This window comes from Helicoverpa zea, chromosome 25, assembly GCF_022581195.2.
Source record: "Helicoverpa zea isolate HzStark_Cry1AcR chromosome 25, ilHelZeax1.1, whole genome shotgun sequence".
Classification (NCBI taxonomy): domain Eukaryota; kingdom Metazoa; phylum Arthropoda; class Insecta; order Lepidoptera; family Noctuidae; genus Helicoverpa; species Helicoverpa zea.
In genome coordinates, this window is record NC_061476.1 from 4,554,518 (window position 1) to 4,576,209 (window position 21,692).

Genomic DNA, 21,692 nt, shown 5'->3' on the forward strand with positions numbered 1-21,692 from the left:
TGTACCTTCTACCTCGAGATCTATTCGTGGTTAGGGCAACAGAAGTTGGCTTAAATAAAGTCTCAATTTCTACCAAATTGTGTACTTTATTTGGACCCCTACCTACCTACCTGTCGGCCAGCCTGACTACCAGCCTACCAACGGCCGCATTACTTGTTTATAAATGTATTTCCGAATCAACGATAATAATTTTAGTGCAGTATATGGCTTATTCAGCAATCTATTTTTTGATATGGTCACCCCAAATCGACGTGGATTGAAAAAAGAATCAAATTGTCTATTCGCCATTAAAATGGCGTCATCGAAGGAAACCTATTGTTTGTGTGGTCAACCATATAATATTGGACAATTTATGATAGAATGTGATTGCTGTCGTGAGTGGTTTCATGGCAGGTAATATTGAAAATATATAAATTTCGCAGTGAAACTATCGTTGTGTGTTAAAAAAAATACAGTGAAGGTTGACAGTGTATGCCCGTTCGGCCATCACTTGTATGCGAATGTTTTACTCAATATTTCATAATTTTCCGTAAACTATCATAATTTTCACTATTAATTCCGTGTAAAACAGTTTAAATTCGACTATCGGAGGTTTTTGTGGCGTTTTACCAAAGTTCTTGTTTGTTTACATCAGTGGTCGTCATGGGTTTATCAGAATGCGCTTTTATGCCGTGCTTTCTTTGTGTTTATTTATATTGTTTTCGATCCGATAACGTTTATTTACTGCTACAAACGTACACTTGCATTTTCCTCAAGTATTGATTAAGCTTTTGATGTATAATATGAAGTTAAGTGTTGGTATATTGGTGTTGTGAAATCCCAAGGGCCCTAATTATATGTCAGAGAAGGTAGTATGGTCAGAAAAATTATATATTTTGAGGACTTTGCCCCTCCTGCCTTATTAGTATGTGTCCATCATGTTAATTTGCCCATAAATATGCATAATGCATACATACCATACTTGCAGTAATTATAGATTAATGTTTTTATTATTGTTTGTGATTAAGTTCCCATGTGCAAAACCACTAAGTAACATGTTCACAATAATATACACACAGTCTGAGCTACAAAATCAATTAAAAAACATGATATAGATATAATTATGTGCTAGTTTTATGATTTTAGTCTGTTAAAAACAAACAAAATGCTTTTTTTATTTTTGTATATTTTGGTTTAATTTTGTTCCTACACAACCATCAATACACAATATTTTGAACAACTTATAACAGTGTAACATGTGTGCTTTTATAAAAATAGAGCACAGTGAACATTTTGGATTAACATAATTACATGAATATTTAATCATTGTAGTATTGATTAAATTTGTCTTGCATGTAAATTAGTAAACATTTCCCACATGGTACAGCACAGTTAATTCTTATAAACTAAATGTAACTGGCTTTCGCGTTCAGCGGCTTCGTATTGTGGCTCCACATGTGAAGTGCATAGTAGTTCCTGAGATTAGCGCATTCAAGTAAACAAACTTTTCTGCTTTCATCATCATTTTTCTACTTTTATAAAAGCTATACTCTTCCGGAGTAACATTAGCTATATTTAATTGCAGTATGGGTTCCCATGGGTATTCTCATGCAAACCATGTACTGTGTAAGTTCATTGCACTATCAAATAAGTTGAGCGTTTTGGATTCAGCCATTTGATGCCTCATGCATAGTTTTTTGGTTATTTATTTTGTTACTGAGCTTTGAATTACTGTGTGGGATACTGAGTCAAAAAGGTCAGGTAGGCAGTTGCTCATGTAAAGTACTGGGTACTCAATTGTACCTAGTTAGACTAAAAGCGGACCTCGAACCTAATTGGGAAAAGGCTACATAGGTAGACAATGATTGTCCATGATGAATTCAACAGATTATGACCGTTTCTTCTGCTTGTTTCAGCTGCGTTGATGTCAAAATATATCATTCTGACGACATTGACAAGTATCACTGTCCAAAATGCGCACAGACATATGGACCTTCAGTATGTAAGTATAAACTGTGTAATAATTGTAAATATTAACATAATGCATCACTATATTCTGAAACATGTCAATTTTGTAAGCATTTTGCAAATATGGCTTTTTTTTACATAATAATCGGTAAATAGTTTGTAATTTTATTAAATTAGTAATAAGTGTTAAAACCAGTTATTATAAGTCAAAAGGTTGAGTTTAATGCTGGAAGAACTACATCAGCTGGTTGGGAGCTTAAAGTTTTACAGTTTCAGATGGCTATGTCCAATAGCAGATGAAAAAAATAACAAAAATTGTTATAATGTACAGTTTTACCCAGTCAAAATTGTTGATGCTTAGTACTAAACTATCAGGAATTCTAATAATCTAATTGAAACAATTGCAGTAAAAATCCCAACAAACAATCATCGCGCGGATCGGTACGAGCTTGGGGCGGAGACTCGGCCTTCACAAGTGGGGACCCCTGCCTGGGTGCGGGCGCTGGCCGCTCGCCCCCTCAGGCCTGCGCCCGCGGCTCTGCAGCGCATGAGCCCCCACCAGTTCACTGAGGAGTTCATCAGAGATAATGGTAAGTGCCGTACAATGATCGGTACGAGCTTGGGGCGGAGACTCGGCCCTCACAAGTGGGTACACCTGCCTGGGTGCGGGCGCTGGCCGCTCCCCCCCTCAGGCCTGCGCCCGTGGCTCTGCAGCGCATGAGCCCCCACCAGTTCACTGAGGAGTTCATCAGAGATAATGGTAAGATATACATGAAAAATTATCATGTCATCCCCGGTTCTGTGAAGTCCAAGTGGTTGGACGAGGACGCAGTTTACACCTGCCTGCAAAACAGTAGGGTGGTCAAACAAACAGGCTCTTCACCTTTATTAATAGAATCAGTATAGATGTCCGGTGTACTATTCGCAACTTTATGAATATTAGACCTGCTATGATATAGCTATTAAAAATGTTTTATACAGGTTTCACACGGCCAGTCACATTTACAACTTCAGAAGGCCTGGATATGAAGACTCCGAACCCAGGCACCTTCACAGTCAGATCTGTGCTAAGATTCTGTGGGGCACAACTTGAGGTAATTTAACATCCTTATTTGCCTACCTCTTTTTAATGTTGGTATTTTGTTTCTTCGTAAAAAACTGGATACCTAGTGGATGTACGTACATACAAGGCATCGTTGTATTTATAAGTTCTGTATATGACGAGCTGTTTTTGTGTCATAGGCTTTTTTCCTAATCTAGCTATCATTTGATATAAGGTAAATTAAACAGATTTGCAAGTCTCCCTGATACAGCAAAAAGAGATAAATACATAACTCAAAATAATATGCACGTTTTGAAATGACAAATATTTAAAAAATATCTAGTTTTTAGAACCACTGGTTTTGAAAGAAACTTATATGAATAATAAGTAATTTTAACAAAATTTTATTTTTCAAGTCATTCTTTCTAATATTTCTTAGTAAAACTGTGTAACATTTGTAGGTTGAAGTGATAGATGTACGTAAACAGTCAACTCTGAGGATGCCGCTGGGCGACTTTGTGGATTACTTCGAGACGCCGCCCGAGCATCGAGATGAGAAAGTGCTCAATGTGCTCAGTTTGGAGTTCAGTGAGACCAAGTGAGTTAGCTTGATAACTTGTTTGTGTCATTTACCCTACCGTCAAGAAGTGTTATGTTTTACCTTATCTTTCCAAATTTAAAAACATACCTAAAATAATTTTGAGACAGTTTTGTTTTTATAATTTTGACCATCCATACGTTCTTTAACCAGCTGGCTAATTACTCAATCCTATCTAATTTAAAGTCTATCGTTTTCCTAAAAAGCAATACAAACATATAAAAATATCTCTATTTCGTCTCCTCAGCATGTCCCGCGTAGTAGAACCGCCAGCGATCGCCCGCACACTAGACTGGGCAGAACGCGTGTGGACGCGCGAGCGACCTCCCGCGCCGCACGTGCGCAAGTACTGCCTCATGTCGCCCGCCGGCGCCTACACAGACTTCCACGTGGACTTCGGAGGCACCACCGTGTGGTACCATGTGCTGCATGGCAGGAAGGTGAGTGGCTATATCTCACGTGCGCAAGTACTGCCTCATGTCGCCCGCCGGCGCCTACACAGACTTCCACGTGGACTTCGGAGGCACCACCGTGTGGTACCATGTGCTGCATGGCAGGAAGGTGAGTGGCTATATCTCACATGCGCAAGTACTGCCTCATGTCGCCCGCCGGCGCCTACACAGACTTCCACGTGGACTTCGGAGGCACCACCGTGTGGTACCATGTGCTGCATGGCAGGAAGGTGAGTGGCTATATCTCACGTGCGCAAGTACTGCCTCATGTCGCCCGCCGGCGCCTACACAGACTTCCACGTGGACTTCGGAGGCACCACCGTGTGGTACCATGTGCTGCATGGCAGGAAGGTGAGTGGCTATATCTCACCTGCGCAAGTACTGCCTCATGTCGCCCGCCGGCGCCTACACGGACTTCCACGTGGACTTCGGAGGCACCACCGTGTGGTACCATGTGCTGCATGGCAGGAAGGTGAGTGGCTATATCTCACGTGCGCAAGTACTGCCTCATGTCGCCCGCCGGCGCCTACACAGACTTCCACGTGGACTTCGGAGGCACCACCGTGTGGTACCATGTGCTGCATGGCAGGAAGGTGAGTGGCTATATCTCACGTGCGCAAGTACTGCCTCATGTCGCCCGCCGGCGCCTACACGGACTTCCACGTGGACTTCGGAGGCACCACCGTGTGGTACCATGTGCTGCATGGCAGGAAGGTGAGTGGCTATATCTCACGTGCGCAAGTACTGCCTCATGTCGCCCGCCGGCGCCTACACAGACTTCCACGTGGACTTCGGAGGCACCACCGTGTGGTACCATGTGCTGCATGGCAGGAAGGTGAGTGGCTATATCTCACGTGCGCAAGTACTGCCTCATGTCGCCCGCCGGCGCCTACACAGACTTCCACGTGGACTTCGGAGGCACCACCGTGTGGTACCATGTGCTGCATGGCAGGAAGGTGAGTTATATGTAATTTGGATTCATTCGTTTGAACCAAACATAATGGCAGCTCGGAAAATCACAGCAGAACTTGGGAAAAGAGTGTACAGTAGATATGGCAGACCGTTAGCATATAAACACGAAATATAAAACGCTAGTGTCAGAAAATGACAGCCGTACTACGTTCACCGCTGAACACAGGCCATGGACTGGAATTTCAAAGGAAGTAGAGGGATTTTGATAAAAGTAATTGATTGTGTATAAATAATAAGTAAAAGTCTGTTTCTTCGATTAGCAAAAATTATTTGACACATATTTCTTATATTCTAAAACAAAGTTAGTCCTAATTACTTTTGATGTTGCATAATTTGTTACTTCTAATTACAGATATTCTACCTAATCCCGCCAACTGCCACGAACCTCGCTCTCTATCAGCAATGGAGTGCAGCCAACAATCAAAACGAGCGTTTCTTCGGCGACATGGTGGAATGGTAAGCAACAAGAATATTCGAGCGGTTCTTAATGGACTCCAAGCTCTGAACAATGAAAGCGTAGTTACTTTTTGCACCGCAAATGAGGCTCAATTCTACACTAATATAATATAATAAAGACGAAACAGATTTTCTCCATGGTTTCACCCGCGTCCAGATGGATTTTGACGTGATAACGTCTTTAAAATCGTTTTAGTCGGGTGACATGTTCAGAAACTTGTGTCACACCAAAACCTCACGAGCGCGATCGCAGGTATAACGAGAGAGAGACGGACCGATCTCCCGTCTCATCTCGAGCGCTGCCAGTCATTCCGTGAAACTTGTCACGCGGAATCCTCACGAGCGGAGGCTGGCATAGCGTTCGAGTGAGTGGACCGATCTTCCGTCTCTCTCACTCTAGCGGCATACAAACGCATGGAGATTTTTACACCCGAAATTTATCATCAAAAGTGTGGATAAAACGATAGATGTAATTTAAAATTTGAAAAAATTGTTTTCTTCATTAATTCCTTACTTCCCAAAAACTTATATCACCAATAAGACGTTATCACGTAAACATCTCGATCGTAAACCTACTTTACAAACAACCAATTTTTTTTTTGTATAGGGATAAAGTATTGCCTATGTTATTCGACGTTACACTATCGTAGCTATTCTTGCGCATGTCGTAGCTTTCAAATTGTGAAATGTCTTCTGAAATGTCTCCTGCGTATATCTATACAGTATTTCTTATACACAGAATTTTAAATTTTAGCTTCTTACATGACAACCATTTATTTTACCTTTTTTCTTATACATATATGTATTTTTATTCTCCCAGGTACGGCACAGCAGAAGTGACAGCATCACAAACATTATTCATACCGAGTGGATGGATACATGCAGTGTTGACGCCTTGCGACTCCCTCGTGTTCGGCGGCAACTTCCTGCATTCCTATGCTATTGAGATGCAGTTGCAGTAAGTTGGATTATTGTTTTATAGATGAAATGTTTAGAAAAAAAAGGGAAAGGATACGGGATTATATTAATAAAACATTGTTGTCTCTCTCTTACCAGGCTATATCTCATGCACTGTGTCACATAGTTGTGATATAAATCTTCACAGGTCATGTATATAAATTGTATATAATTCTACTTTTAAATATTCGTTGTTAATATGGAAACCATATGCCACAATAAAGACGATTTTTTCAAAGTAGAATTAAATATTTTAGCTCCCATATACCAAACGTGCTTTTTGCTCGTTTTATAGATAACGGGTACGGAACCCTTTGTGTGCGAGTCTAAAGGCTACTACACACATGCCGGCGGCAATGCCGCAGGTTTCATGCCGAGTGGCTATGCCGCCGGCAATACAAGCGGCACAATCGTTTTTTTTGGTTGGTTGGTCGTGCCGGCGGCTCCTTTGTGCGGCAAAGCCGGCGGCTTTGTATGCCGCCGGGTGCACTGCGGCTTGGCCGGCGGATTACCCGGCGGCAGGCCGCCGGCACTGTGTGTAGTAGCCTTTGCTCGCACTTGGCCGAGTTTTTATTCTAAATTTATCTCTAGCTTGATAAGTCACCATTTTTTCCTTTCTCCCCAGGATCTACGAGATAGAGCGTCGAGTGGAGACTCCCACAATGTTCCGCTACCCGCTGTTCGAGGCGATGCACTGGTACGCCGGCGCCCACCTGCTCACCATGCTGCGCCGCCACAACGAGGAGACGCAGGTACACAGCGCCAAACTTAATGGCGGCTCGCGACTAACTTCCGAGCACAGATAAGCGCATGTTGCTCTACACATGTCCGTATGCCGTCACGCTCTGCTGCATCGTGGTAACTAAAACTGCCCTAGACATAGCCGCGTGTCAATTGCCAATAGCAGTTGCAAAATTATATTAATATTTTAGTAGGAGCCGTGCCGCAGCGATTCTTGTTGGTTCGCTGACGGCGCTTCCTCCTTTGCACCGTAACGAACCTCTCATCGTCAGCCCGATTAGGTCTCTTTACAGGCACAAGTTCTCTCGCGACTCCACTGAAACGACTGTAAATATTTCATAAGTACCCTGTCGTAAACAACCTAAAATGGAGTATTTACAGTACAAAATAATACATATTTATAATCTGATGTCTCCAGGATGAAGAGTTCACCCTGGGCGAGGCGGCGGCCCGAGCCCCGACGGCGGCGCTGCCGGCGCTGCTGCTGCGAGGAGTCAAGATCCTCGCCAACGCGCTCAAGGAGTGGCATGCGCTCAAGAGTGTATGTATTGTTAATAACTATGTTTTATGTTATTTATTTCGTATATTTTACTTTGATACGACGCTGTTTCCAAGCGACGTAAATTCACGAGCGGTGTTCAATCCTAAATCGATAGTAGCTCATCCCTGCTTCGTCTCACTGATGTGTATGTGCATCTCGCTCACTCATGTGTAGCACCGCATTGTGTGAAGGTGTCATTGCGCACGGCAGTATTAAACTAGTATCCATCAAAACCTCACGTCTTCTTATTTCTGCACCATTTACCCACAAACATATCACTCACACATCACAAGTATCGTGTACCTTTATTTCGCAGTTAGATATGGTCACTGACCCAGTCTCGGAAGTCCAGGCTATACTATGTAAGGAAGGTGACCTAAAATGAAACCAAGGAAACGCTAGCGAGAAGAACTGGTCAATTTTCTCGCCATTTAGATACAGCACGCTTCCGACAGAGAGAGGGTCTTTGCTCTGCAGTGCAGCATAAATAAATAAATGCAAACTATTTATTTCAATATCAATATGATTACAACAGTTGATATAACCCAATTAATTTGCAATTGCAGACAGACACAGCGAAACGCGACAACGTGCCCAAATGCCTGAACTCTGGTCAGCTGGTGAGAGAACTTTGCAAGGAGCTCAGAACCTTGGAGAAACGGTCCACTTCCACTACTGGCAAAGATAAGGTGTGAACAGCATATTTTTAACAACTAAATATAGGTCTATTCAAAGGGTACTTTAATAATACATAGAAGGTTAAGTTAATAAGAATCTAGTATTCGCTCCAGCTGCTAAGGGGGTGGTTATTTGAAAATTGCTATCCTTTAACAAAATGTAGTTTAGTTACTTCAACTCCAACTCGTCTTCCTCCAGTAGAAAAAGATCTGTATTTCACAACTCTGCCTGTCTTCACTCCGTCTCAATGCATCTGCAGCCCAAGACTAAAGTAACTTAACTCTTGATTTCTATCAAATTTTCAGGACTTCAAAGTGAAACACAACTCTTCTCCCACAAAGTCTCAGAAGAAAGGTCACAGTAATTCCAAGAAATCTCTCAAGCTGACTTTACCGAAGCCTATCATGCACATGGGACAAAACGGAGAGTTTGTTGACGAGAAAGTATATACGGACAAGTTTTTTATCGATAATAAGGTAAGCATGAAAGAAATACCTAGTGATTTTATTATAGTTTATAATAGGCTGGGATTACATGTTTTTATAGGACTGTGAAATCTGCACTTTTGTCAGACGACTTTATAAAAGACTAGCTTCCGCCAGCGGCTTCGCCCGCGTGGTGTGTTGATAAAAAGTAGCCTATGTGTTAATCCAAGGTATCACCTCTCTACATACCAAATTTCAATCAAATCGGTCCAGCCGTTTTGCGTGATTGAATAACAAACATACATTCTCACAAACTTTCACATTTATAATATAAGTAGGACTAGTACATATAATTTATATTTCTGGTCCAATCGATTTTGTCACTCTGACTAGGTTCATTCAGTGCAAATTGATATCTACACAGTCTTACGAACATCTATCTCAAAGCCTACCTATATTTATTTTATTTATACATATATTTCACTCTGCAATAACTAAAAAAGATCTGATAGATAGATAGATATACTCTTTATTATGTACACCAATTAAAAAGAAAAAAAAAAACAACAAAACACTAATCTACAGATTTAAAAGTCGGTGACACAATGGGCTGATATTTAGAAAGAAAATAAAAATAATTTTCAATTTTCTTCTTACAAGAGATCTATATCATTTATAATTTTCTCAGGAGGTGGTATACCAAGAAAGATACGTAACACAAGACGTTAAGTTCGCCAACGGGTTGCCAGACACAAAATATATAGTAGAAGGAAAAGAAATGGTCATACCTGAGAAAGGGTATGCTTATCAGACGTACGAAGAAGTTCGGTATCCCGAGGAAAATGGATATGTTGAGAGATCCGATAAGAAACCCACTGCGCTGAAGATTAAAATGAAGTAAGTGGGCTTTTTAAGTATTTCCATGTAGAAAAATTATCCTAGTATTATGTCGTTCTTAGGCGGCTTTTGTGTATAAGAATCATAAAGAAATAAACTCTGCACCGAATATCGTCGGAAATGGGCCAAAGTTTTGCTTGTTGGTTAAGAAGGTTGGCTTACATACTAGTTTTTATTCCTTGTTCATCAACATTACTATAATACGATATATGGATAGTATTTTATGACAATAATTATTCACTTTACTGTTATCAAACATCGTAAATTGAGATTTATTTCTTACTAACCACATACTAAGTTCTGTTCAACCGATACATGCCAGAAATTACAGCTTATATCTATTACAACCGCCCCATTTTGACGTAAGAACATAACTAATTAATACCTATTTATTTCCAGCAACTCACCATCTTCGTCCCGCGCGGACGCTCCGCCACCCTACGCTCTCCCGGAACACTCGATCCTCAAGTCCCACCTCATCCGCGCGGACCGGCCGACGCTCAAGCCCATACATCAGTGGACTATCTCGAAGAAAGACATCGGCGACTACCATGAAGAACAGATATTGTTTACCAATGAAAATCTACAGGCTAATGTTAGAATTGATGGACAGGATATGAATTATGGACCAGGTTTGTAAATGATATATAAAACTTCATACTTAAAAACAAAATTCTTTGATTGATTTTTAATTGTTTGATCGCGATAAATGCAAAAAGTTTGACGCGATTTTTACCAATAGATAATTGGAAAAAAATCGCATCGTGAAGGTGTGAAACGTGAGGTGGTGGGAATGCAAACTGAAAATCGAATTTACCAAGAGATAGTTGTTGAAGATTTCATTTGTCAAGAAAGGAATGTAAAATGTGAAAGTATTATAAGTAATAGTCTATATACTATTACTTAAAATTGAAGATATATGCCAATCACAAAGAAGAAACTAAAATAAAGTGATGTTCGCATGAAAAGTTTATTCTCATATGCTTATCTTATCATTGATTTATCCTAACCGCTGTTCAATTACATTTACACTCCTCCACCTTCAAGCCCGAATATCGCCTTTGTCATATGCAAGCAAAAACCAACCTTATTATCGTAATCGTAATGCATAATTGCGAGATTGAATTATACATATAATTAATTCACCGCTTACAGGCATGTATTCAGCCGAAGACATACAACAAGACTATCAGTACTCGGAATCAGCCAAGCCGGGTTCTTATCAGCCGGTTTACAGTTATCAGCAGCCGCAACAAATAGCTTACACCACGGTGGATACGTACCAGAGATATGAGGAAGTACCTTCTGTACATCAGGTTAGTATCGGAAACCAGAAAAAATCACTGACAACATAAATGGCAGTTTTTCTTAAAATAATTGTTTACTTTGAAAACTGTATGTGAAAATTCATAGTAAAAAGAAGTTTTAAAAATACGGCAGTTTATGTTGTAGGTGAACTTAGGCCCAAGAATTGTGTGAAGATAGAGGAAATACATTATGCTCATAGTCATTTATTTTTTTTTGTAATGAGAACCTTCTCTGTGAGTCAGTTATTCTGCTAAAAGATATTCGAAAAAGCAGAAAAAGAGTATTCGAATATATGCCGCAGAGGCGCAGACTCGTGCCTCGCAAATGTATTTTTAATTCAGCTGCAATCTGTAAAAATCCGTGTTATTGACAGTTTTATTTAGCTCGTCCATTTGTTTAAAATTTCTAAAACTGATCCTACCATTATTAAATTACAATACGTATGTTATTTACAGCAAACGGCGAGTTACAGTAATGTAGTCCAGGAGCCAGTGAACGGGGATTACCATCAGACGCCACTGCCGTCGTATGACGCTGCAATTGCACATCAATATACCGCTACTACTAATTATGTAAGTGTCTATCTAAACTTAATATCACTAAAGAGTTAAAAAAATGTATGTCCTCTAGAAACTATTGAACTGATTTGGAATTTTCTGGATCTATAAAGTCCCCAGATAACTAAAGGCTCACTGTTAGGAAGCTACATTGTCCCCACGTATCATAGGTCATATTTTATCAGGGTGGGCAGTAGTAGCGTGAAATCGCGAGAAACAGTAAATATTGTGCATTTTCGTTTTCGTCAAACTTTGATGGCATTTCATTTTAAAACTGAGATTTAAATTGATTGTCATATCAAGATTTTTTTTACACCTTTAGTTTAGTACCTACTCAAATGAAGCATATCCTACAATTTAATACACATGTGACATATTTAATTTAATTTCACAGCAAGTAGTAGAAGAAACAAAGCCAGCGCAGCCGGTGACCCCCGTCCGTCGCTCGGAGCGTCCCGTCCGTCGCCGCGTGTCCAACACGTACGACTACGAGGACTCCGACCTGTATATAGACGACACACCCGCGCCCCGGCCCAGGAAGACCAAGCACAAGCACGGGTATAGGCGTGGGGAACATAGTAATGGTCAGTTTTTATTGTGATTATGGCAATATGTAGTAAATTTTAAGTCAGTGGCCTCGAAGGGCTCAGAGTCTACCAAAGTGGAGAAGAATAGAGCAGTTTTTTTTAAACTGGCTATAGAGTTATGTGAGTGGATTGAGTGGCGTAATTCTATTGGTTATTAGGACACAAACACGGGACAAAGCTGTAGTGTAAGAAAACAACACAACAAAACAGGAAAATGTAATGTAAACCACAAGCATTACACAAACCATCTCATAAAATCAATCCTAGAGGTCAATGTCTCTGTTTCTTCACACAACAGCCACCATCTGCTTCTGTAGTCAGGCAACCTTAAAACCCCTTTGCTCCATTTTATTTTATCTTTAATGGGGACTGGACCTAGGACCTAAAAATTTGCCTATTTTTTTCGGTTTGATGTGTACTTCGAAGTCTAACCTGTATTGAATGTCTTTATGTAAAAACGGTTAAAATTGTTTATTATAATAATATGTTTTATTGTTTAATGTCTGACTGGATCTTCAAATAGACTCTGGAAGCAGTTATGTTATGTGTAAGCTCTCTTCTATGTATAAGTAGTTAATTTTCTTATTCATAGTAATTTACTGCTTCTTCGTCGTATGGGAGGCATCTCCAAACTTTTTTTTTATTTATTTTAGCCGCTAATCGGGACCATTTGAATTAATTGTAGTTACTAGAAGAAGTCATTTAGACTTGTTAATATTTAAGCATGTAATATAATCTTGTGATATTTATTTCGTGATTTCTCTGAATTTTATGTAGCTTTGTTTATATGAAGACTTCTATGTTTTATCTATCCCAGTTCTTTTAGATGTATGTAGTATAATTGCAAAAATCCCTAAAGACATCCACGGTAATAATATTCGTGTTTATATTACAGCAACATCAAATGCAAGCAACAATTACAAGCAAGTGTCGCGGCCGGCGCCCGTCAACGGCATCGAGTCGCTCATACAGGCGTCTGTGCTAGCTGAGGAGGAACAGCCTGTTGTTGAGACGTTAGTATTTATATATAATGTATAAGCTGTTTAAAATATATTGAAACAAAAATGGGTGAAGTGGACCTGTGTAAAAAGTCCTGCATATATTACCATCATCTTCTAGATTTTGAACAAAAATCTTTTCTAGATTTTGAACAAAAATGTATCCTTGGATTACTTTATATACATAGTTATTTATACATATAGATATATAGATATTTACAACACAAAAAAAAAACTATCTAACTACTATATAAAAAAAAAAAAAACAATAAAAAAAATACGCAAGAAAACAGAACAAATAGTCCAATGTATATTGCTAATGACTTGCCATCAACATTCGATACGTAATAGTACCTCAGTTCTCCTAATACCCACAAAACTTGAATATTGTTCTCACTGATTTGTTTATTTTATTTAGGAGCTACCCTACATCTTAAGTAATTCGTACATGTATTTAGTTCTAAGATTAACTTGTATTTCTCATATTAAGTGAATTGTATTCTTTTTGGGAAATAAATGTCTTAAACCATCTTCATCCTACTGCTGTCACAAGTAACATTATATTACTCTATATTGTTTTTCCTATATTTCATCCTTCGTTGCTTTGGTCGTTAACTTTTACTATATCCATCCCTGTTCAAACCCATAAATGTCCATGTCCTCACTAAATAATAAAGTAAAAAGTAATAAATTTTCCGCCCAGTCTCTCTGATTGCGATGAACTCAAAAACTACTCCCCGGATCATGTATATATCTTTATTGTATCTGTGTTTTTTTATTTATTAAAAAATCTCTCTTCCTACCCAGTGAGCCAGAAGACGCAGCAGTAGCCGGCATGCTCAGCATCAGCTCTCGCTTCACGGACACAGCTCGTACATTCGGCCTCGCCAGCGACACACAGCCGCGGCACGACAAGCGGGCCCGCAAGCCGCAGCTGCCGCCCGACTTGCCTGATGAGGAAGATGTTATCAAAGAGGTGCATAGAGATGATGAGTATGGTGAGTACAGACCTTGGATTTCTGACTTATTCGAGGCGGTTTGGAAGGTGTTTAAGATATACAATTACTTTTGCACCAAAGGGCTTTCTCGATACGTGGGCTAACAAACGCTGAAAGAACTCTTGTAGTCGGGCCAAATGTTTCGAGATCAGTTTTATTTAATGTCAACTTTATAATGTTATTTTTTGTATTTATATATTATTTATAAATTAACTGTTATTTTTTTTGTAAAAGAACGAGGTTACTGGCAGAAAGAATAACAGTTATAAACCCTTTCCGTTTATTCATTAAACCTTTTTTACTTTTGATATTTTTCAATGTTTGTTGTGCTGGGTTCGCAGAGAGGAATTTTATTTGACGAATTAAACTTCAGCTCCTAAGATAAGAATAAGTTTGAGTGCTAACTATGTACTGTTGTTCCAGTGTATCCATCGTTGGAGATGAGTTCGGATGAGGACGAAGAATGGACGGCGTCCAAGCGGAGAAGAAACTCACGCAACAGGGTGGACTCGCGGTCTAAAGCAGAAAAGTAAGTATTGTTTTAATTTGTAAACTAATGTAAATAGAAGATTTTAATTTTACGGAAATATGCTAAGCTATCGTGGTCGGTGTACGTGTGACCTTTAATGCGGCATTGTTTTTGTAGCATCGTCCAAGCATACAATTACTCGTTAAAATAATGATTAGTAAAGAAAAGTATTTTTTTTGATTTTTCGTTGAATAGCTACACTTGCTTGCCGAAAAATCGATCTACCCCGTACACTTTTACTTAAGTGATAACGATTTGTGAACGTTTAATTGTAGGGACGAGGCGTGGTCCCCTCGCGCGCGGCTCGGTCGGCTAGTGCCGCGCCTGCGCACCGCCGCCCGCGCCGGCGTGCGCCGCGAGTGCGTGCGCGCCGCGCTGCACGCCGCCGCCGCCCGCCCCGCGCCCCGCGCGCCGCACCCCGCGCCGCACCCCCGGCTGCATGACGCGCAGCCCGCGCCGCAGGTGTGCCCAGCCTGCCCTCCCACCGGCCGCCGTCCCACCACGCCCCACCACAAGCAGCACAATACGCAACCCGCGCCTCAGTTGTGTACACTGCTCTGCGCTGCCCTTGATAAGACTTGACAAAATCGAACAAAACTGTAGACCCGTGATGACTGGCCACTGATTTATCGTGCCTTCCAAAACGAAGAAAAAAACGAAATACCATGAAGAACTCGTCGTAACAAGATGGTCATCCATCCACGAACCGAATTTTATGATGATCAATCGATCCATGCGACTTTGACTTGGCCACAATCACCCTATATAGAAATAAGGATCACATGTATGAGAATAAGTAAATAATATACATAAATATTTATTTGTTTGCAGCCAAATGCAAAACGAGCAGTGCTAGCGACTAAAAGTAAACGGCCGCCGCCGCCCGTACACAATACGCCAAATAATAAGAGTGAGTATTTCTGTACCATGACACACGGTCAACAATCTTACCGAACTTTTTTTACATATACATTATCAATGCTAAACACATACCGTCGAACCACAAAAACGTCTGTTGAACACTTTTCTAAATAAAATACAGATTATGACGTTGAAATAAGGTCCGTTTTGCAGCCATACTTTTTTAGACAACTGTTCAACAGATGTTGTAACTTTTTGTAGTAAGGATGTTATTCTTCTTCTTAACTTAAGTGTAACTGGGCTGCCGTAAGTCTGGATATATCAGATAAAATCAGTTCCATAAAGAATTTACAAACTTTTATTTTTACTTTTTTTAACATCAAAAAGTTGTTTCAGATGCAAGACTGAAGAAAGGGATGAAGACAGCAAAGCAGCGTCTCGGTAAAATCCTTAAGATACACAAAATGATATATTAAATATAATTAATTTTTAGTTTACTAGATAGTGCGTGACGGACGGACGTATGTAGATGTATATTTTATATATGTATTGTATATAAGCACGGACGGACCAATACGTGTCGAGATCGAACGATCGCTAGTTGACTAACTGCGGGTTTCAATAAGCTATCTATTTATCGATTTGAATACTAGAGATAGTATTTAGACAGCTCCATATTATGAGTAGTGTCAAATCCTATGTTTAGTGAAAAAAGAAGATGTAGATAGGTTATTGAAATCCACCGCATATTGATCTTTTTTTAAGCTATAAATACTGACGAGAAGTGTTGCATCATTTTTAATTACATTTTCAACATAGTAACAGAGTTGAGTTTATTTTTAACATCGCATAAAATGGTTACTGATTCTTCCATAATTTTCAGGTTATGAATTATCCATTTGACGACGTAAAACAAGTATGAGGAATTTTGTATTTAAGTGAAAATGAAACGAAATGTTTAGTTAATTTCATAACCAAATTCGAATGATTGATGTAAATTGTGACCAATAAATTTGTAGAGCACCTTTTTGCGTAATAGTTGTGTCTTTTATAAATGGTGCAACATTTCTTCAATATTAAATTTTTTATGTATCAAGTGGAAATAACTAGATACCTTTTAATTCAACTGTTAAAGCTAAAAAGAGTCATTCTTGAAATAGATCACAATATTATTTTTGTGTACTTCAGTATTATTGATTAGTCAATTAGAGAAATATTAAAACGTGAAAAAGAGGCTTTTATGTCTTACTTTTATGTTAACTTCAGTAATATTTTTTAAATGTTTTGTTGTGTATTGTTTCCACCTGATATATAAAAAATAAGCTTGACTTGAAATAACCCAGTGTTGAGTTCTTTACTGCCCAAAAGCCGGGTGAACACAAAATTCTTAATATTATAAATTTCCGAAAATGTACACAGTACGACACAGTTCACATTTTTTCGAAAGTTTATAATCTTAGGACATTATACACTAACAACGTTTTCACACTAGCGGATTTTCCTCGTCGGAATGATCGGTTCGTACAGGCTGTTTGACAACAAATACTTGACGGCTATAGGTGTACCTACAGAATGTTTTGTGCAATTGACAGCTGTCAATTATCAAGGAAAAGTGACATTTTTTACCCTTGCTTTTTAAATTATCACACCTACTTACTCATACTTACTACATTACTTACTCTTATCACTTTGTCAGTGGCAGAAATGCTGACATCTGCATCGAAGGCATCGATTGGCAGAAACAAAAATAGAATAGCACAGAATTGTCAACCGCACTAAAAAACGGTGTCACCTAAAATCGTGCGACAGTTTATTGCCACGTTGAATGTATCGCGCGATAAAATCCGCCAGTGTGAAATACGCTGTTACGGTAATATACATCTGTATGTAAGTGTGTACCCGGTATTATTGTGCACAGGTTTAAAATGTGATTTAATATTTAATTAACAATAGGTTTAGTGCATACTTTCTCAAACATTAGGCTTGGGGTGTTATTCAATGTTTCAGTTTAGTTGAAAGTCTCTTTAAGAAAATATTATTTTTTTCATCTCTCCATGAATCATTGTATTTTTTTTTTGTGTGTTATTTATTGCGTCATATACAACATATAGAATAAGGTTAGTTCATACTATGATATACTGGCCTTTTTAAATTCAACCTATTTCAGATAACTTTTCTGCATTTATTTAATTAGCAATATTTAATTATGGCTATTAAATAGCTAATTTAGTAAAGAGACTTTCAACGAACTGTCGTGTTTTGGTAAGATCTGATTTTTCAGTTGTTTGTGTATTTGTCTTATAAATTAATATTTGATTAATTAAGCTTATTAACTGACTTTTGATATACGTTCTAGTTACAAGTTTCTAAATTAATAACTTTTTTCTATCACATTATATTTAATACTCGACTTTTCGATTCTGTTGTAAACGACATAAAAAATATCGAATTATAAAAGTAAAAAATCTATATATTATATGTATAAAAAGACATTATTTTTCATTAAAAAAAATAAACCAACCACCGAATAATTAATGTAAATAAAGATGAATTGAGAAATAAACGTTTAAAAAAATACAAAAAAATATTGCTTTAGCTACTTATCGAAATTTTTTTGTTATGTTTTAGTGATAGTAGTACATAAGTACATTTGATCATGTTTTCAATGTTATTTTGTTGTATCAGATTTAATACGGACGCAAAATGAACTTATATTTGTATTAGACTCAGTGCAATAAGATCATATGAGTATCTCAATAATTGGAGTAGGTATCTAAATTATTATCATTTTGTAAAATATTGACATGGACTTAAAGGTGATTATTTTCATAATAATTAAAAAGAAAAATAGAGTGACAATTTGTGAACATTTAACACACCGATTGGGGTTTTTAAAATAAAAACGTTTGTTTTAAAAATTTCGTATAATTTTATTGCACTCAAATAATTTTGCGTTTGCATTAAACAGCTTGTTCTCATTTGCAAAAAAAAACAGGGTGTGTTTTTCATATTTTTTAATATAATATTCATAGACGTGTCGCATTCGGGTGAAATGTCCATATTTTTCCGATAGCATTATTTTGTGGCATATAATAAGACTTTCAGGAACTTTAAAAATTATATAATCAAACATAATATTCCATAAACGTAAACTGTAATATATTTTTATAAACTTCAATTGCTGTCTTAAAACTGCAACGTTTTATAATATGTCACGAAATTTCTGAGTATTCCATAAGAAGTAGGTATATCCGGGTATAGGCTATGATTACACAATGTCGACTTACCCGAATAAAATGTCTAGCTGTAATACAAATCAGTGTAAAATAATCCTTTAAATTACTTGACCATAATTAGTAAACTTTTTATATGTAATGTAATTTTTGTAGGAACCGACGTTATTTAGAATTGTAATGATTTATTAGAGAATTTTAAAGGGTTAACTTACATTTTGGTTTCTAAGAGTTTTTCTACGATTTACGTATCGCACCATTGAGTCATGATATAAGGCGTGTCGTTCACTGTAAATAGTTCACGAAATTACTACCTACATAATTTGTTGCTTTCGCCTGGGAAGAAACGTCACTCCTTTGCATAGATCTCCTTTTAATTATCATTGAAGTCCGAAGTCGGAGAAGAGGTATACATAGGTCCCTTAAAACGGGATACAAATGGATATTATCTAAGTCAACAATGGGTCTTGAATTCATTTAGAAACCTTATAACTTATAACCAAATCAAACAATTAAGTTATTTATAGAAAGTGTCAATAAGCAACCTAAAAAGAAGAATGTAATTAAACCGTAACGTAAAGTTTGAGGGCGACCATATTAAACTACTGTAAGCAGTAGATTATCATTCATTCATCATTCACCATATTAATTCTTTATTTCATCATTCATTAACTCATTCTTGGTTTGCCCAATGCCAATATGTTTATTGTTTTATTTCATTTTTTGTTCACACATACAGGAATGAATTTTATCCAGTGCGCAAACTTTGTCAACTTATAGTTAAATAAGTTTTATAGATACGTATATTTTTATTTTGTAGTGTTTTAGTACAAAAAAGAAAAGTTATTGATATCGAAAGATGTTTATTTTGTAACCGATAGTACGGTCACAGTCGTCATAGTATGCACGGCGGCAACGCGAAACCGGTTTACTGACGCGAGCTCCGCTCAGCGCGCGTAAGAATAGTTGGTATCCATATTTTGCTGATTTTAGGGCGGACAAAAGAATGAAATTTTTTTTTTACTGGTGATGCAGATATGTTCTGTTAACGATTCTGGACCACCAGTTTTTTTTTTGCGCACTGCTTAAAATTCATTCCTGTATAACATATTCTTCCTTACAAGATTGATGAAACCCAAAACTTTTTAAAAGTTGTATTTGTATTAATCATTCATACATACATCACATTTAAATACAGGTGCAACTTTTGAAAAAGACACGGTTTTAGCAAGACAGCTTTGTGAGAAAATATTATGTGAAAGACTTGTCAAATTGTGTAAATATAGCCCATGGTATGCAATATTTCAATGATTTTGGGTCCAGTGTATTTGGACTTGAAGCATTTCTTATTATTACCCATATCAGTTATTTATAGTTGACCCATTTTCACCAACACTATGACCGACCGTTTTTCTTAAAATAAGTATTTACTTTGAAAATTGAACGTAAAAATTCATACTAAACAGCTGTTTTAAGAAAACTCATGTTTATTTTGTCAGTGAACTTAGGTCTTAGTATATTTGGACTTTAAGCATTTCTTTTACCTAATCAGTTTTTTAAACTTAGTTCAATGCAATATCTAATTAAATTAGTTGTTAAAACATAGGTAGTTTTTTTGTGAACTATTTACACAGTGAAGTGACGCCATTGCCACGTTTATTTACTAAGCCTTTGATGTTAATTAACTTATTAAGATGTTTTCTAGTAGGAGCACTTAGTTTTACGAGGAAGCGCCTTCACCCTTCATGGTATAAACATAGTTGTAAATGTGTATTGGTGATTTGTACGTTGATTGGGGTTCTTTATCACTACTATAATGACTTTAAAACAATTCATGACACCCACAGGAGTCAATTTCTAAAGACGTCGAATATGTCTTTAGTTAGTAATATATTTTTTTTTAATTAAAGACTATATAATTAAAGGCAAAATTCAGGTCATTTCAATGAAATATGACTTGAGCCTACATTATTTTAGGCGTTGTCAGTGTTATACGTATTAGCATAAAATGTAAAATAAACAGAGTTAAATGATTAAATACCGATTTTGATGTAGTTTATTTCAAACTACATCTAGTGCCTAAAACATTAATAAATGATCATGTTTTCATTCAAGATTATTTCTGAACTTTATAATAGTATAAAGAATCCAGTCAACAAGGTGTATGGTATGAGCGATTGATATTTACATATAGTAAAAAAAAGATATATTGTACATTATGGATAACAGTGAATGTATATTGTTGTGACAGAGGAAACAATTCTCTAGACAAAACATTTATTTATTCGTTTTATTTATAACACCTGACTTCATTTCATTTCGTCATAACTAGCCGGTATTTTGTCTCTGTATACTGTACACTTGGAGAATGAAGTCACCATGCTTTTTAAGATGGATTAAGTTGGCGATTGCACACTTTAAGGCCTAATCCTGATTATGTGAAAGTATCAGTATATGTAAGTATATTCTAAGTATAGCTTAGACACCAAATGACTGTGTTTCGGATGGCACGTTAAACTGTAGGTCCCGGCTGTCATTGAACATCCTTGGCAGTCGTTACGGGTAGTCAGACGCCAGTAAGTCTGACACCAGTCTAATCAAGGGGTATCAGGTTGCCTGGGTAACTGGGTTGAGGAGGTCAGATAGGCAGTCGCTTCTTGTAAAGCACTGGTACTCAGCTGAATCCGGTTAGACTGGAAGCCGACCCCAACATAGTTGGGAAAAGGCTCGGAGGATGATGATCAGTATATGTATATAGTTTGTTATAACTTTTTATATCTGGGTCAATTATGTTTATATTTCACTTAATAATGCAGGTATGTACGTAGTATGGCTATGTAATATAAAACAATTTTATGATGACGCAATTGAAATGCGGACTATGCAGACTTGACAATTTTGATCAAAATTACAGT

The 21,692-nt window shown here is 37.6% G+C and overlaps 1 protein-coding gene across 2 annotated transcripts; it reads left to right on the forward strand.

The window, feature by feature from the left end:
- The first annotated feature begins 253 nt into the window (after positions 1 to 253).
- Positions 254 to 21,057, forward strand: LOC124642663 (histone lysine demethylase PHF8-like). Of its 2 annotated transcripts, none has more exons than XM_047181250.1 (23): positions 254 to 393; positions 1,896 to 1,981; positions 2,355 to 2,537; positions 2,929 to 3,041; positions 3,451 to 3,587; positions 3,835 to 4,027; positions 5,364 to 5,467; positions 6,288 to 6,425; positions 7,050 to 7,176; positions 7,584 to 7,706; positions 8,273 to 8,395; positions 8,690 to 8,860; positions 9,498 to 9,706; positions 10,106 to 10,338; positions 10,862 to 11,022; positions 11,470 to 11,586; positions 11,966 to 12,155; positions 13,054 to 13,171; positions 13,964 to 14,154; positions 14,578 to 14,683; positions 14,959 to 15,145; positions 15,515 to 15,593; positions 15,932 to 21,057. In XM_047181250.1, exons 1-23 carry the CDS (start codon positions 293 to 295, stop codon positions 16,018 to 16,020), a joined length of 3,279 nt encoding a protein of 1,092 aa, XP_047037206.1. In that variant the 5' UTR covers positions 254 to 292; the 3' UTR covers positions 16,021 to 21,057. The 2 variants fall into 2 exon arrangements, with proteins under 2 accessions (XP_047037206.1, XP_047037207.1); XM_047181251.1 differs by having other exon boundaries at positions 15,941 to 21,057.
- Positions 21,058 to 21,692: the final 635 nt, after the last annotated feature.